Here is a 13,434-nt window from a genome sequence, read left to right as displayed (position 1 = left end):
ATTGGAAGCAGCGATGCAGAAACATTTTGGCAATATCCAGTAAATGGCAATCGAGAATTACAATAGCATCAGACACTGGAGAAGCAGATATAAATTTTCCTGAATTCAGGATCTATCAGTTGGCAAGAGGCAACTGAAATACATTTCCTCCTTTCCGCTGAAGAGAATACCAGGCAGTGTTCTCCCTGCTGTTTCCTGACACCTCGGCACGAGGTTAAAGGAGTTGTTTTCCCCCCAGGATTTGAGCTACAGCGGGTAGAAAGGATGGATCAGCTCCCCCTGACATTACCCTTCTGTCAGTAAACCTGGAAGCACCGGACACTTCCTTTGCTAACCAGCTTCCAGGGCAGAGCAGAATTCGATTTTCCTCCACACAAAGGAAAACCGTTTTGAGATTCAAAAATACTACTAAAACAGTAGCTCAATAAGCATGAAAATTAATGGAAAGTTTATTTATATATCAGTTTCTTGCTATTGTTTTTACAGTTTAATTGAGGGGTTTTCCTCTGTGAAGCATCTGTAACATTTGCCTGTCATGTGGATTTTTTTGAGGTCTATTAATATACCAGAATCTGCTGGAATTCAGGAATGTGGGGAAAGCACCTCAGGGGGCTCTCTCCTCTGCTGCTCATCCTTATCGCTTGTAAGTGATCTGCTTTTCTGTCGCTGCTGATACCAGCCACAAAGTCCAGCGGGAGGCGGGGCAAGTGGAGAAGCAGTGTTCACGTAAGACTTGTTTCCTTAGGAAACACTCAAAAAAAACATCACACAAAAATGAAATACAATTTCTGGGGAAGTTATGTATATTATGTGTTTAGCTAGTTATAATTATACAATTAGCAATGTATTGATATACATTATAATAGTATTAATTATCTTATAAATAGTATAAATAATTTTATAAAAATTTATTATATAGTTAATATATAATGCTAAGAGAGTTGGGATTGTTCCGCCTAGACAAGAGAACATTCCGGGGAGATTTTATAGCAGCCTTCCAGTACCTGAAGGGGCCCTACAGGAAAGCTGAGGTGGGGCTTTTTATGAGGGGATAAGACAAGGGCTGACAGGTTTTAAGCTGAAAGACTTAGATTAGATATTAGGAAGATGTCTTTTAGACTATATATTAAGAAGTTAGTAGACATTAGGGTTCAGGTAAGACATTAGGAAGAATTTTTTTTACTGTTACGGTGGTGAGGCACTGGTGTAAGTTGCCCAGGTAAGTTGTGGATGCCCCTGGAGGGGTTCAAGGCCAGGTTGGGTGAAGCTTTGAGCAACCTGATCCGGTGGGAGGCGTCCCTGCCCGTGGCAGGGGGGTTGGAACTGGATGATCGTTAAGGTCCCTTCCAACCTAAACTCTTCTATAATTATTATTCTGTGACGTGTAAGGTCCCTCCCAGCCCAAACCCTTCTGTGTCTCTGTGATTCCATGACACGTTACTACAACTTATACAGATAATTTCGCGTCTCCGCGTTGTGCGCGCGGGCAGAGCCGCTCACGAGGCAGAGCAACCAGAGCCCCGAGCCCCGACCTGCCCGCGCCCTCCCGGGAGGGCGCCAGCCCCAGCCGGCCGCCCGCTGCCCGCCTCCCCCCGCGGGACAGGCCGCCCAGGAGGCCGCGGGGCACTTGCCTCCCACTCGCGCAGGAAGCGCTGCGCCTCGGCGGGCGGGGCGGCGCGGTGCCTGCGGAACTCCTCCTTGGCGTAGCGATCTCCCAGCGCGCGCAGGGCGGGCGGCAGCGACCGGTGCAGCCGCAACACCCGCCGCAGCAGCTCGCGCGCGCCGACCGCCATGGCCGCGACGGGGGGCGGGGGTGGGGTGGAGCGGGGGGCGGGGGTCACTGGGGGCGGGGCCTATGGGTGGGCTGCGTCAGTGAGGGGCGGGGGCTGGAGAGGGACGGGGCCACGGGGTCAGAGCGCAGAAGGTATTGGGGCGGAAGGGGCCTTAAAGACCATCCAGTTCCAACGCCCCTGCCGTGGGCAGGGACACCTCCCCACTAGGTCAGGCTGCCCAAGGCCCAATCCAGCCTGGCCTTGAACACCTCCAGGGATGGGGCAGCCACGGCTTCCCTGGGCAACCTGTGCCGGTGCCTCACCACCCTCGTAGTGAAGAAATTACTCCTTATATCTAGTCTAAATCTGCCCCTCTCCAATTTACACCCATTGCCCCTAGTCCTATCACTCAAGCCTATGTAAACAGTCCCTCCTCACCCCTCCCGTAGCCCCTTCAGGTACTGGAAGGTCGCTATAAGTCCTTCTCCAGGCTGAACACTATATACTAGTTTTAGGCGAAGAACAATGTAAGTCATAGAATCATAGAATGATAGAATCATAGAATAGTTTGGGTTGGAAGCCCCCAAAGAATATTTTTAGGTTATCCAGCCATGTCTGGAGACTTCCTCCGGTTTATCTCTTGACCTAAGACAGCTACATCTCACAAGACAATTAAGCATATCAATAAATTCTTGCAACTCTAAGAGAATGTTTATTCTTTCAGGTTATTCGTCCATGTCTGGAGATTGTCTGAATATTATTTCTTGGTTCAAAACAGATTTATATTACAAGACAACTAAACATACAAACCATCTACTGCAAAACTTATCAATTCTCACAGGGCGTTGTGTCCAGTTCTGGAGTCCTCAACATAAGAAGGATATGGAGTTGTTGGAATGGGTCCAGAGGAGGCTACAAGTATGATCAGAAGGCTGGAGCACCTCCCATACGAGGACGGACTGAGAGAGTTGGGCTTGTTTGGCCTGGAGAAGAGAAGGCTCCAAGGAGACCTTATCGCAACCTTCCAGTACCTGAAGGTGCTACAAGAAAGCTGGGAAGGGACTTTTTATCAAGGCCTGGAGTGATAGGATAAGCAGGAATGGCTTTAAATTGGAGGAGGGAGTATTTAGACAAGAAGAAATTCTTCATGATGAGGGTGGTGAGGCACTGCAACAGGCTGCCCAGCAAAGCTGTGAATCAGAGAATCATATAATCATAGAATAGTTTGGGGTTGAAACGGACCTTAAAGATCATCCAGTTCCAACCCCCCTGCGATGTGCAGGGACACATGGATGCCGCATCCCTGGAGGTGTTCAAGGCCAGGTTGGATGGAGCCTTGGGCAAACTGGTCTAGTGGGAGGTGTCCGTACCCACGGCAGGACCATCGGAACTGGATGATCTTTCAGGTCCCTTCCAGCCCAAACTATTCTGTGATTCTGCCTCGCTACTCCTCTTTGGTGAGACCACGCTTGGAATACTGTGTCCAGCTCTGGAATCTTCAGCACACGAAGACATGGATCTGTTGGAGCAGGGCCAAAGGAGGGCCAGAAAAATGATTGAAAGTCTGGAACACCTCTCCTGTGAAGAGAGGTTGAGAGACCTGGGGTTGTTCACCCTGGAGAAAACTCCAAGGGGACCTTGTTGCAGCCTTTCAGTACCTAAAGGGGGCTTATAAGATAGGTGGGGGAAAACTTTTTAGCAGGGTCTGTAGCAAGAGGACAAGGGGTAGTGGTTTTAGACTAAAAGAGGAGAGGTTTAGACTAGATGTTAGGAAGAAATTTTTTACACTGAGGGTGGTGAAACACTGGAACAAATTCCCTAGAGAGGTGATGGAGGTAAAAAATTATTTGCTTTATCAGTTTTCCTTGCTGTGATGCAATTCTGCTGAACCATCGCAGGGTGCATTCATTTCCCCATCCCTGGAAACAGGCAAGGTCAGGTTGGATGGGGCTCTGAGCAACCTGATTTAATTGAAGATGTCCCTTCTGACTCCAGGGGTGTGAGGACTAGATGACCTTCATGGTTCCTTCCAACCCAAACCATTCTGTGATTCTGAACTAAATCTCTGCTTTTAGAGTCAGAAGGCGATGTGGAATGAACTCCGAGCCTGCCTTGTGCAGAGAATGCATCCACACCATGTGCATCCACGCAGCATTACCAGGAAAATCAGTGGCAAATATTGCTTTTAAAACAGATGGAGGATGAATAAGCAGTTTGGTTCAGTTTAAAAGATGTGTGGGAATGACAGTACCATAATAATAATAAACAAACAGTTTTCAGCACCAGAAGAAAGTACTGTGCACTTCATACCCAGGTAGAATTTGCAACAAATGTGTCAGTCTGCTAAACTCGAGCTTCATACACTGAAATTTGATTTATCATCATTTTTAAGCACAGGTGAGAGGTAAGAGGAGCCACAGTAAGAAACCTTACTGCCTCTGTGGGGCTACTTGGGGCTTTTTGCCACCTCTTTGCTCCCATAGAGCTTCCACTTTCCATTACCTCCCACCTACAGTTCAAACTTCCATTCCGCAGCTCTCCATAAAGTTTTTTCAGCTGTTTAACATCACATCCAATCCACCCACACATCTTCAAATGTCAACAGTCACGGATATTTGGAAAGAAGCAGCGTCTGAAAATCAGGCAGCAGCAGCAGCAAAAGTCCCGTCTTATCATGGATCCCTGTTAAGCTCCTTCTAGCCAGTCAAACCACTGACTCTTCGAACATGAAGGAAACATTTCTGTAGGTCCAGGGAGCGTTAAGCTTTCCCAGGATACTCAGAAATGTCATATAGGTGCACTGTCTTGCTAAAAGCCCAAGTCAGTTATACAAGAGCAACAGAGAAAAGAGCAAACTACATCCTAGGTAGCTCACTGCCTTTCCTGATGCTTGTTTGTTCCCCCAAGCATTTTGGTGACGGGAAACTGAAGATCCCAGTAGCACAGAAGTTACAGAAGTGAAAGAAAACTGTTACCGTTTCACTTTTTCTCATTGGCAGTTTCCAGTTCTCTCTGTGCCTGTGATGCTGCCAGGGTGGGCGGAGGGACCCAGACAGGGAAGGTCTGATCCTCAAATGGATTGATTTTGCTATATTTTCAAACTGTATCTTCTGCAAACGTTTCTTTGAGGAAGGATATCTGGACTTTATGCGTTTTGTCTCTATGTCTTTATGCGTCTTTATACATTATGTCTTTCTGTCTTCACACACCTGTGTCATGCAATATGTTCAAATTTTTAGAAGATTGTGGTGAAAAAAAATTATTTGCTTTATCAATTTTCCTTGCAGTGATGCAATTCTGCTGAATCATCCCAGGGTGCATTCATTCACAAAATTAATTTAAATTTTTTATATATAATGAGCATCACACTTTGCACATGGACAGCTTTCTTCTTGCTACATCCACACTGTGTGGTTTTCAGTACTCCTTTTCCTTTAGTGACCTGCTTAAGCCCTCTACTGGGCACTTGTTTTGTGGCTTCAATAATAGCAGGATGCATCACCCAGATCTGTGACCTTCAACATTTTTTACACACTGCCTTTCCGTCTGCAGAGGCTAAAAGCCATTTTGCCCATCCTAGAGGGAAAGTGATCCCTGCCCGGCAGAAAAGAAGGATTCCTGCAGCATCTGTGCACCTCCAGGCTGGTTCAGCTGCAGCTCTTTGCGCCTTTCCTAGGCGCTGCCCAAGGAGAGAGGAATTTGCTAGTAAATTCCCTGTGGAGTAGAAGACAGAGATATAGGATCAGCAAGCTGTTTGATAACAGGCTAGGTTGTCAACCTTTTCGCATTATATCCCAAAGGCTATAAAAGGAATATATCTATCAAAGTGCTCTGCTCTGTCAGGGAATATGAAGAGGACACGGAGGCAGACGAATGCCATCTCCCTTGTGTATCATAGACTCATAGAATAACCAGGTTGGAAGAGACCCACCAGATCATTGAGTCCAACCATTCCTATCAAACACTAAACCATGCCCCTCAGCACCTCGTCCACCCGTGCCTTAAACACCTCAAGGGAAGGTGAATCAACCACCTCCCTGGATACCCTGTTCCAGTGCCCAATGACCCTTTCTGTGAAAAATTTTTTCCTAATGTCCAGCCTAAAACTCCCCTGGCAGAGCTTGAGGCCATTCCCTCTTGTCCTGTCCCCTGTCACTTGGGAGAAGAGGCTCCCTCCTCCCAAGCTCCCTCCTCTCTACAACCTCCTTTCAGGCAGTTATAGAGAGCAATGAGGTCTCCCCTCAGCCTCTTCTTCTCCAGGCTAAACAACCCCAGCTCTCTCAGCCGCTCCTCATAAGGCCTGTTCTCCAGCCCCTTCACCAGCTTCGTTGCTCTTCTCTGGACTCGCTCCAGAGCCTCAACATCCTTCTTGTGGTGAGGGGTCCAGAACTGAACACAGGATTCAAGGTGCAGTCTCACCAGTGCCGAGTACAGAGGGAGAATAACCTCCCTGGACCTGCTGGTCACACCGTTTCTGATACAAGCCAAGATGCCATTGGCCTTCTTGGCCACCTGGGCACACTGCTGGCTCATATTCAGTCGGCTGTCAACCAACACCCCCAGGTCCCTCTCCTCCAGGCAGCTTTCTAGGCAGACTTCTCCTAGTCTGTAGCACTGCATAGGGTTGTTGTGCCCCAAGTGCAGGACCCGGCATTTGGCCTTGTTAAACCTCATGCCATTGGACTCGCCCAGCCGTCCAGCCTGTTCAGATCCCTTTGCAGAGCCTCCCTACCCTCCAGCAGATCAACACTTGCACCCAGCTTAGTGTCGTCCGCAAACTTGCTAAGGGTGCACTCCATGCCTTCATCCAGGTCATTGATAAAGACATTGAACAGGGCTGGACCCAGCACTAAACCCTGGGGAACGCCACTTGTCACTGACCCCCAGCTGGATTTCACACCATTTACCAGCACTCTCTGGGCCCGGCCATCCAACCGGTTTTCCACCCAGGAGAGTGTGCGCCTGTCCAGGCCAGAGGCTGACAGTTTCCAAAGCAGAATGCTGTGAGAAACTGTGTCAAAGGCTTTACTGAAGTCCAGAAAGACCACATCCACAGCCTTTCCCTCATCCAGCAGCCGAGTCACTTTGTCATAGAAGGCGATCAGGTTAGTTTGGCAAGACTTGCCTTTTGTGAACCCGTGTTGACTGGGCCTGATCACCCGGTTCTCTTGCGTGTGCTTTGTGGTAGCACTCAAGATCACCTGCTCCATGACTTTCCCTGGCACTGAGGTCAGACTGACAGGCCTGTAGTTCCCTGGATCCTTCCTGTGACCCTCATTTCCCTGGATCCTCCCTGCAACCCTTATACGTATGGGCACAAAAGGACTTAGTGTCAGAACTTGTTTAGATATGTTGAGCTATTGGGGGCACCATTCCTGTATAATGACCTCTTAGTCATCTGTACTCAAAATACCTATGTCATAGCTTGAGTCCAGACATAATTATAGCTAACATGCATGAGTGCAACTCCTCCACTTGCCTTTTGCAGACACCTGCCCGTGCTTCCATGCAGCACTGCCTTTGTGCAGGGTACTGGGGCATTTGTGCTGCCATCCCCACTGCTCCACAGCCTGGAAGCACTTCATAGCTTGCACTAAAGGAAGAAGTACCTCAGGAAAGGGATTCATCCCACTCCTTTTGGGCAAGTGGAAGCACAGCTGGTAGAAGTGTGTTTTGGGGTATATGTGATTTAGATATCCCATAAGGATTCTTCTGTCGCCCACCAGGTTATGAGAACTGGCTCAGTGTTAGTTATGCTGAAATTGGAGTAGATGCTACAAAGATGCCAAAGTATCTCTGTGTCATACCTCACAGTGCCTTTGGATTTTGGGAGGCAGTATCAACTTTTCCATAGGGCAGCACATAGCCAGACAGAGTGGCTTAGCCAATATGCTAGATCTTTATTTATGTGGTTAAGTCTCTGTATGATCTCAGTCTTTTCCTAAGCATACACAAGCAATTTCTGTTAAAGCATAGATGCAAAGTGATCTAGTTGCTTGATCATCTTTTGAGCTGCAGCATATCAATAAAAAATAGAAGTAAGATTTTGACCCTGTAAATCTGTCAGAGTGGCCATGTTCTTCGCTACAGTCCAAACTCTGAGTATAGAAAGACTGGAGGAGCATTTCCATGTTTCGTGTTTTCTTTTATCAGTAATGTTTTGACTAAAGAAGATGAAGTATTTATTGAACTGTTATAATTGCTGTAATTTTAACAATTATCAAGAGCATCCTGAGACGAGTCCTGTTTGTGAATCAAAATAAATGATTGAACATAGAATGCAATGACATGATATTCCTTTCCAGAATCCTTGATATTCCTGACAAAGCTGAATTCTGTTGTCATCTGTTAAAAAAACAGGATAATCTGCAATCTTATTCTCTAAACTATAGGTAAATATTAAAGTACAGCTTAATTTCCTCCTATGAAAAAAAACATGCAGTCCTGTGCCACATTTCCTGTTCCTGCATTGTGTAGACCACAACAAATCGCATCTTTTATTTCAGTACTATGATATTTTTAATAAACTCTCTAAATATTCAAATAGATTCAAGATAGTTTCTTTTTGCATACTTTTCCAGACCAAGGCAGACTTTTCTGACTCAGATGCCAAGCCAAAGATCTGTTATGATGGCACAAATTGCCTGATAAGTATTCTGTGGCATTTTCCAGTGTGCCTCATAAAATAAAAAGATGTGGAATTATCCCTTCTTTGTGGGAAACAATTGCAAAATGAATGGTTCCATAAATGACTTAGAAAAAGCTATGGATAATTGGAGATTCATGGGATGCTTCTGCCTCTGTCAAAGTGGAGTAGAGCCTCATGCTTGATTCAACAGGAGCAAAATCAGTCCTAGCACAGGACAATCTGCTTCAAATCCCACAGAAAAGTTGGATAATCAAGCAATTATACATGGATGTTGTTAAAAAGATGGACCAGGTCTTTCCCCTCGGCTTGGGGAAATACAGGGTGATGAAGATACGAGACATGTTTGCTGTTGGTTGAGAAGGTAACTGCTTGTCCATGTCTGGCCCAGGTGAAACCAGCATTTTTCACACCACAAGTTGCACTTGGTGTGACCCGAGCTGATCAGCAAGGCACGGTAGTGAGGGCAGGACAGATGGTTTTTATTCATAAGCTCCATTTCAGTGAGGGAAAAAAGATGCCATAATAAATGTTGGTTGGTGTAACTCATCAGGATGAGTTCAGGTGGTCATGTGTGCATCTCATACTAGGATGAAACCAAATAGTAGAAAGCATTTTTTATGAAATAAATAAAATATATGACAATTTTGGGAGGAAGAGACAGCCAGCTGTTTCTGGACTTCAGTCAATTGCATGCTTGGCATGTTGATAGCTTTGGACATTAAAAGGAAGCTCTGCTTTAGTTCAATTTACCCTTGAGCTGCTCATTCATTTCAGGATTTCTTGTTCTTTCATCTGAAGCAGATGATCTGTACCATCCTAAACACATTTTTTTGACAGTCAAAAGAAGCTGTTCCTGCAGAAGCTCTGCTTGCTGCTTGCCTCCTGCAGACTTGAAAGATGCCAAGAGTACTGGAAATCTTCAGAGACTTTAGCTGCCAAACTCTATCAAGTTTCTACTTGAACATGTGTGAGCTTAGCTGTGTGAGCAGAGCTTTGCAGCAAGCCAAATGTAGGCAGCTTCACACTGAAGGAATCCCAGGCTTGTAATGGGCCATCCTGCTCACCACCTCCCCACTTTCCTTCCTCCAATTCTCCTCTCTCTAGTCTAGTGCCAAGTTTCAAAGCAGAGGCAGCAGCACTGCCCAGGTAAGCAGTTGTGAAAAAAAGAGAGAGGAATTATGAAGAACCTATGAGGGTTTTCTCATTCTCAGAAACACCTACTATTCAGCTGAAATTTTCTGGAAGAATCCAACTCAGTGAACTGATCCAAAATTAAAATTTTGGGTGTAATGATTAAAAAGACACAAAATTTGATGTAAGGACAGGTAGGATATTTTTAGGGGAAAAAGCTACACCTTCATTTATAGGCAATGATGCCAAGTCAGACCGTGAGCTGGAAATCTTTTTCGTCCTTAGGCTATTGTTTTCAATTTTCAAAGTAAGCACCCAAAAGATTACCTAGATTACAAAACAGGTTTTCTGCTTTTGAAAACTCAAACAGAAATTGAAAATGTCCGTATTTAAAATAACAGTGTGTCTTCTATGAACAATTTTTTGGTAAATATACTACTAATTCATTTGGTTACTCCGCCACATGTGTCATTCTGTTCAACTGCATTAAAATTCTATAAAAGATGCAATATTCTCCTGTTAGTTAATGTAGGTATAGTTTGAAAGAGCATGCAAAGTGTGCTCCATTCATGGGTAATGCTTTGTTTTCTTGCTATACTTAGTAAGTCATTGTAAAACTCAAAGCCATGCAAAGATACTTCCAAAAATCCAGTAAAATTCCTTCCCAGAGAATACAAAAAGAGCACAGAAACTGTTATGTTGATGGTTGTAACAAATGGGGTAAACAGAACAAGGGAGAAGATGGCCAAACTAAATAAAGTAATATTTTGAAAAGCTGCAGAAAAGACCATATATCTGTAAATGTCAAACAGTAGCTCAGCCTCAGAGCACTGGGAAGGAAGCACAAGTGAACCCCTTCTGAACAACGGCATCCATGGATTCTGGGAGCTCCAGATTACACACCGGCAGGCCCCAGAGTCTGAATTCAGGCAATAAAACCATGTTTAAGCTTTTAGCTCAACTTCACATTAACCCAAGGGGAATTTAGAACACAACATAAACATGTGTTTAAACTAAGTTAGAAGAAAGCTTGTTGTCCTGTCTCCTGTTTCAAGTAAATATGTTTTATACGAAAAGCATAGCTTACGAATGCAAGCTATGTGGTTTGTCTAGCAGTATTGCAGCTATAAGTAAACACACTACAGTATTATTTTGTTTGCTTTCTTCCCTAATTAAGTTTTAAAAGTTTCCTCAGCTCTCTGTGTGGCTGCTTCAGTTTTGGCAGCAGTACTGTGGCAAAGAGGACTGGGAAGAAGAATATGCTTTCTCTTTCTCCCTCACTTCACTGAGTAAACCAATCTTGGAGCAATTGGAAATCCTTTCCCTTCTTTTAAGACATATAGCTGGCCAACAAGATGCCACGAGTGAAGCATGAGCCCTCTGGGTTATACCAGTGTGAGAACACATAACCTCCCACTGTGGTAGAAACAAAGGCGTTGACTGCAGGGATCATGCAAACTTCAGAGCAGAAATCAGAGCTGAGCTGCAAAATTTAACGCCAAACATGAATTCTGCTGTCCTTTGAGAGTGTTTTGATTTCTCATTTTACCTTCCTCAGAGGCTACGCGTTTTCAGGTTCAAGGCTTTGCCATAAAACTATTTGTGTTTAACAAATCCAGATCATTGTCTGCTCTTTAAAAAGAAGCATACATAATCCAACATCGTTCATCATTTTGGCATAAACAATATGCTATTGGCAAAGCATTTTCCCCATCTCAGGCTCTTCCTAGCCCTTTGATAGTGCTCTGAATGCATCCAGTCTGTCCAGGACAATTTAACGTACTGGCCAAGTACAGAAATACTTAACTGACCTCACATCAAAACACTTGGCATCACCTTTGATGTGAAGTGCTGGATAGGCATCTCTTGCCTCTATCCAGTTTCTGATTTTGTAATCAAGCAGGAAAACAAATCTGACATGAAACTGTGTAGCTCTGTAACTGTTCATGTCTGTTTGTTGCGTTCCCTGCCCTGAAAGTCCACACCACACTGCAGGCTGGCGGGTGTCTGGATGGTTACTTATCCTGGCTTTATTATTTACTGGATCTGGTAATATTTGGGGTTACATTTCTTGGTAGTCAGGATTTTCCTTTGTGGTTTCTTGATATAACATCACATTTTAATGGTTGAGATTCAGGATAGAACTATAGGATACCACATGAAAAAAAGGTAACTTTAACATAAATACTTGAGGTTCCTTGAACCCATTTCATCCAACAGCACTATCACTGTTCATCAATTCATCCCTCCGCCCCCTTCCCAGACCACCTGAAGGCAAGATCGGTAGTGATCAAAAGACATGCTGCATTTTTTAGTATTGAAATGATCTCATCTGTGAAATACAGATTTTAATAATGAGTTTCTTGCTGTTTGCTTTGTGAACTATGGCTTTGCACCTCTCCTAAACCAAAACAAATGTTATTTACAAGGTGCCACAAGAGTAGATTTCAGATCAAGAAACAAGTAAGTTAGCAATCACAAACTCCTTGATGATTTGTGAAAGCAGCATTTGGTTTTTTACTTCTTTGAGATTTGATTTTACACTGAGATGCTGAATGATAATATGTTCTTGTATGCTCTGGAGCAGTAGTAGCTCCAGGTTCTATAGAAAGCCCTTAAATTGCAAAAGCAAGCTGAAGGAAAGAAAAAATATCAGCTACTTCAGTCTAACATATTAGGTAGTGGGATGGTCAAAGATTTTTCAAAAGGAAAATGTTCAAGACTCTTCTGATAGCAATTACAAAGTGTCATAGCATTGTTTATTCACCTGTTTTGGTTTTTTTCACAATGTATAAATGATAACATTAATAAGGTAGAAAAAATGTCTGTTTGAAAATCCTTGGCCACGAGTCTTGAAAGCAAAGTTTTTAAGGTGCAGTGATGTACTTCTGGAGTTTATAGGAAAAACAGCATTCAGTAGAACAGCTGACTTTTCTTTGAGCTCAAAAATTCAAACATTTGCTGCACCATGTTGAGAAACTGGATAATTCCATCCAGGTCTAGGATACTGTCTGTATTTCAAATGTCAAGCTGTTTGAGAAAGGGATACTCAAAATGAAGCCCACCTTTTAAAAATATCACAGCATTAGTAACTGAATGTCTTGCTATGTTTGAGGGGTCATTTTATAATTTTTATGCCTAGAGGAGCACAAGCATACCATGAGCTGTACTGGAGGGGAATAATAATAATAATAATTATTATTATTATTTTTCAAAAGGACAAGAATTGTGTCCCTTCTGTTGTTTGGCTTCGTGTATCAAAACTGTGCTCTTCACAGAGGGCTTTGCTCTGACTCATTTACTGTCTTCCTGTGCTCTGTTTTCAAAGTTATGCCCTGGGAGCAAAATTTCTTATTTAAAACCTGGATTTCAAAGTGCTCTAAAACCCACAGGCATTTCCAACATGTTTTGAAAATTGTTATACTTCTTGAGAGCCAGGGGCAGCATTATCCATGCAGGTCTGAAGTCAGCTGCTCTAGCAGGTCTTTAGGTAATATCACTTCTTTTCAACCTTTTTCCTGGGAAGGACTACCTTTAACATGTTCTCAAATCCACTAGGATGTGATGATTGTCTTGAAAACTCAGTTGTGACAGCTCATGGTACAAATTCCCTCCCTTTGGCCCTGCTTACAGCGATTTCTGATTCTTGATTTTTTGATAAATAGCTCAGAGAAATCTGAAGGTATGAAGCACATGAAGCATGTATATGTTATGGTATGATCCTGAGCTCAGCTCTTCAGCTTACCAACCTTATGTGACTGAGATTTGCTAGGCAGCCAGTTTATAAATATATAACACTACAGATTGATTAGAAAAAGTGCAAAACGTAGTAAAAAATTGCTTTTCTGATTCTACGGTACAAATCCCTTTTTATTGCTGTTG

The 13,434-nt window shown here is 43.9% G+C and overlaps 1 protein-coding gene across 1 annotated transcript in view; it reads right to left on the bottom strand.

Moving 5' to 3' along the window:
• Window positions 1-1,808, bottom strand: part of SDHAF3 (succinate dehydrogenase complex assembly factor 3) — a 35,668-nt gene extending 33,860 nt beyond the window's left edge. The window contains exon 1 of the mRNA XM_069859695.1: window positions 1,632-1,808. Within this exon, the coding sequence (XP_069715796.1) occupies window positions 1,632-1,793 (162 nt within the window). The 5' untranslated portion in view covers window positions 1,794-1,808. The remainder of the gene's footprint in view (window positions 1-1,631) is intronic.
• Window positions 1,809-13,434: the final 11,626 nt, after the last annotated feature.

Source organism: Phaenicophaeus curvirostris, chromosome 6 (genome assembly GCF_032191515.1).
Source record: "Phaenicophaeus curvirostris isolate KB17595 chromosome 6, BPBGC_Pcur_1.0, whole genome shotgun sequence".
In the NCBI taxonomy this organism is placed as follows: domain Eukaryota; kingdom Metazoa; phylum Chordata; class Aves; order Cuculiformes; family Cuculidae; genus Phaenicophaeus; species Phaenicophaeus curvirostris.
The sequence above is the reverse complement of the archived record's forward strand: the minus strand, read 5'-3'. Positions and strand labels throughout refer to the sequence as shown.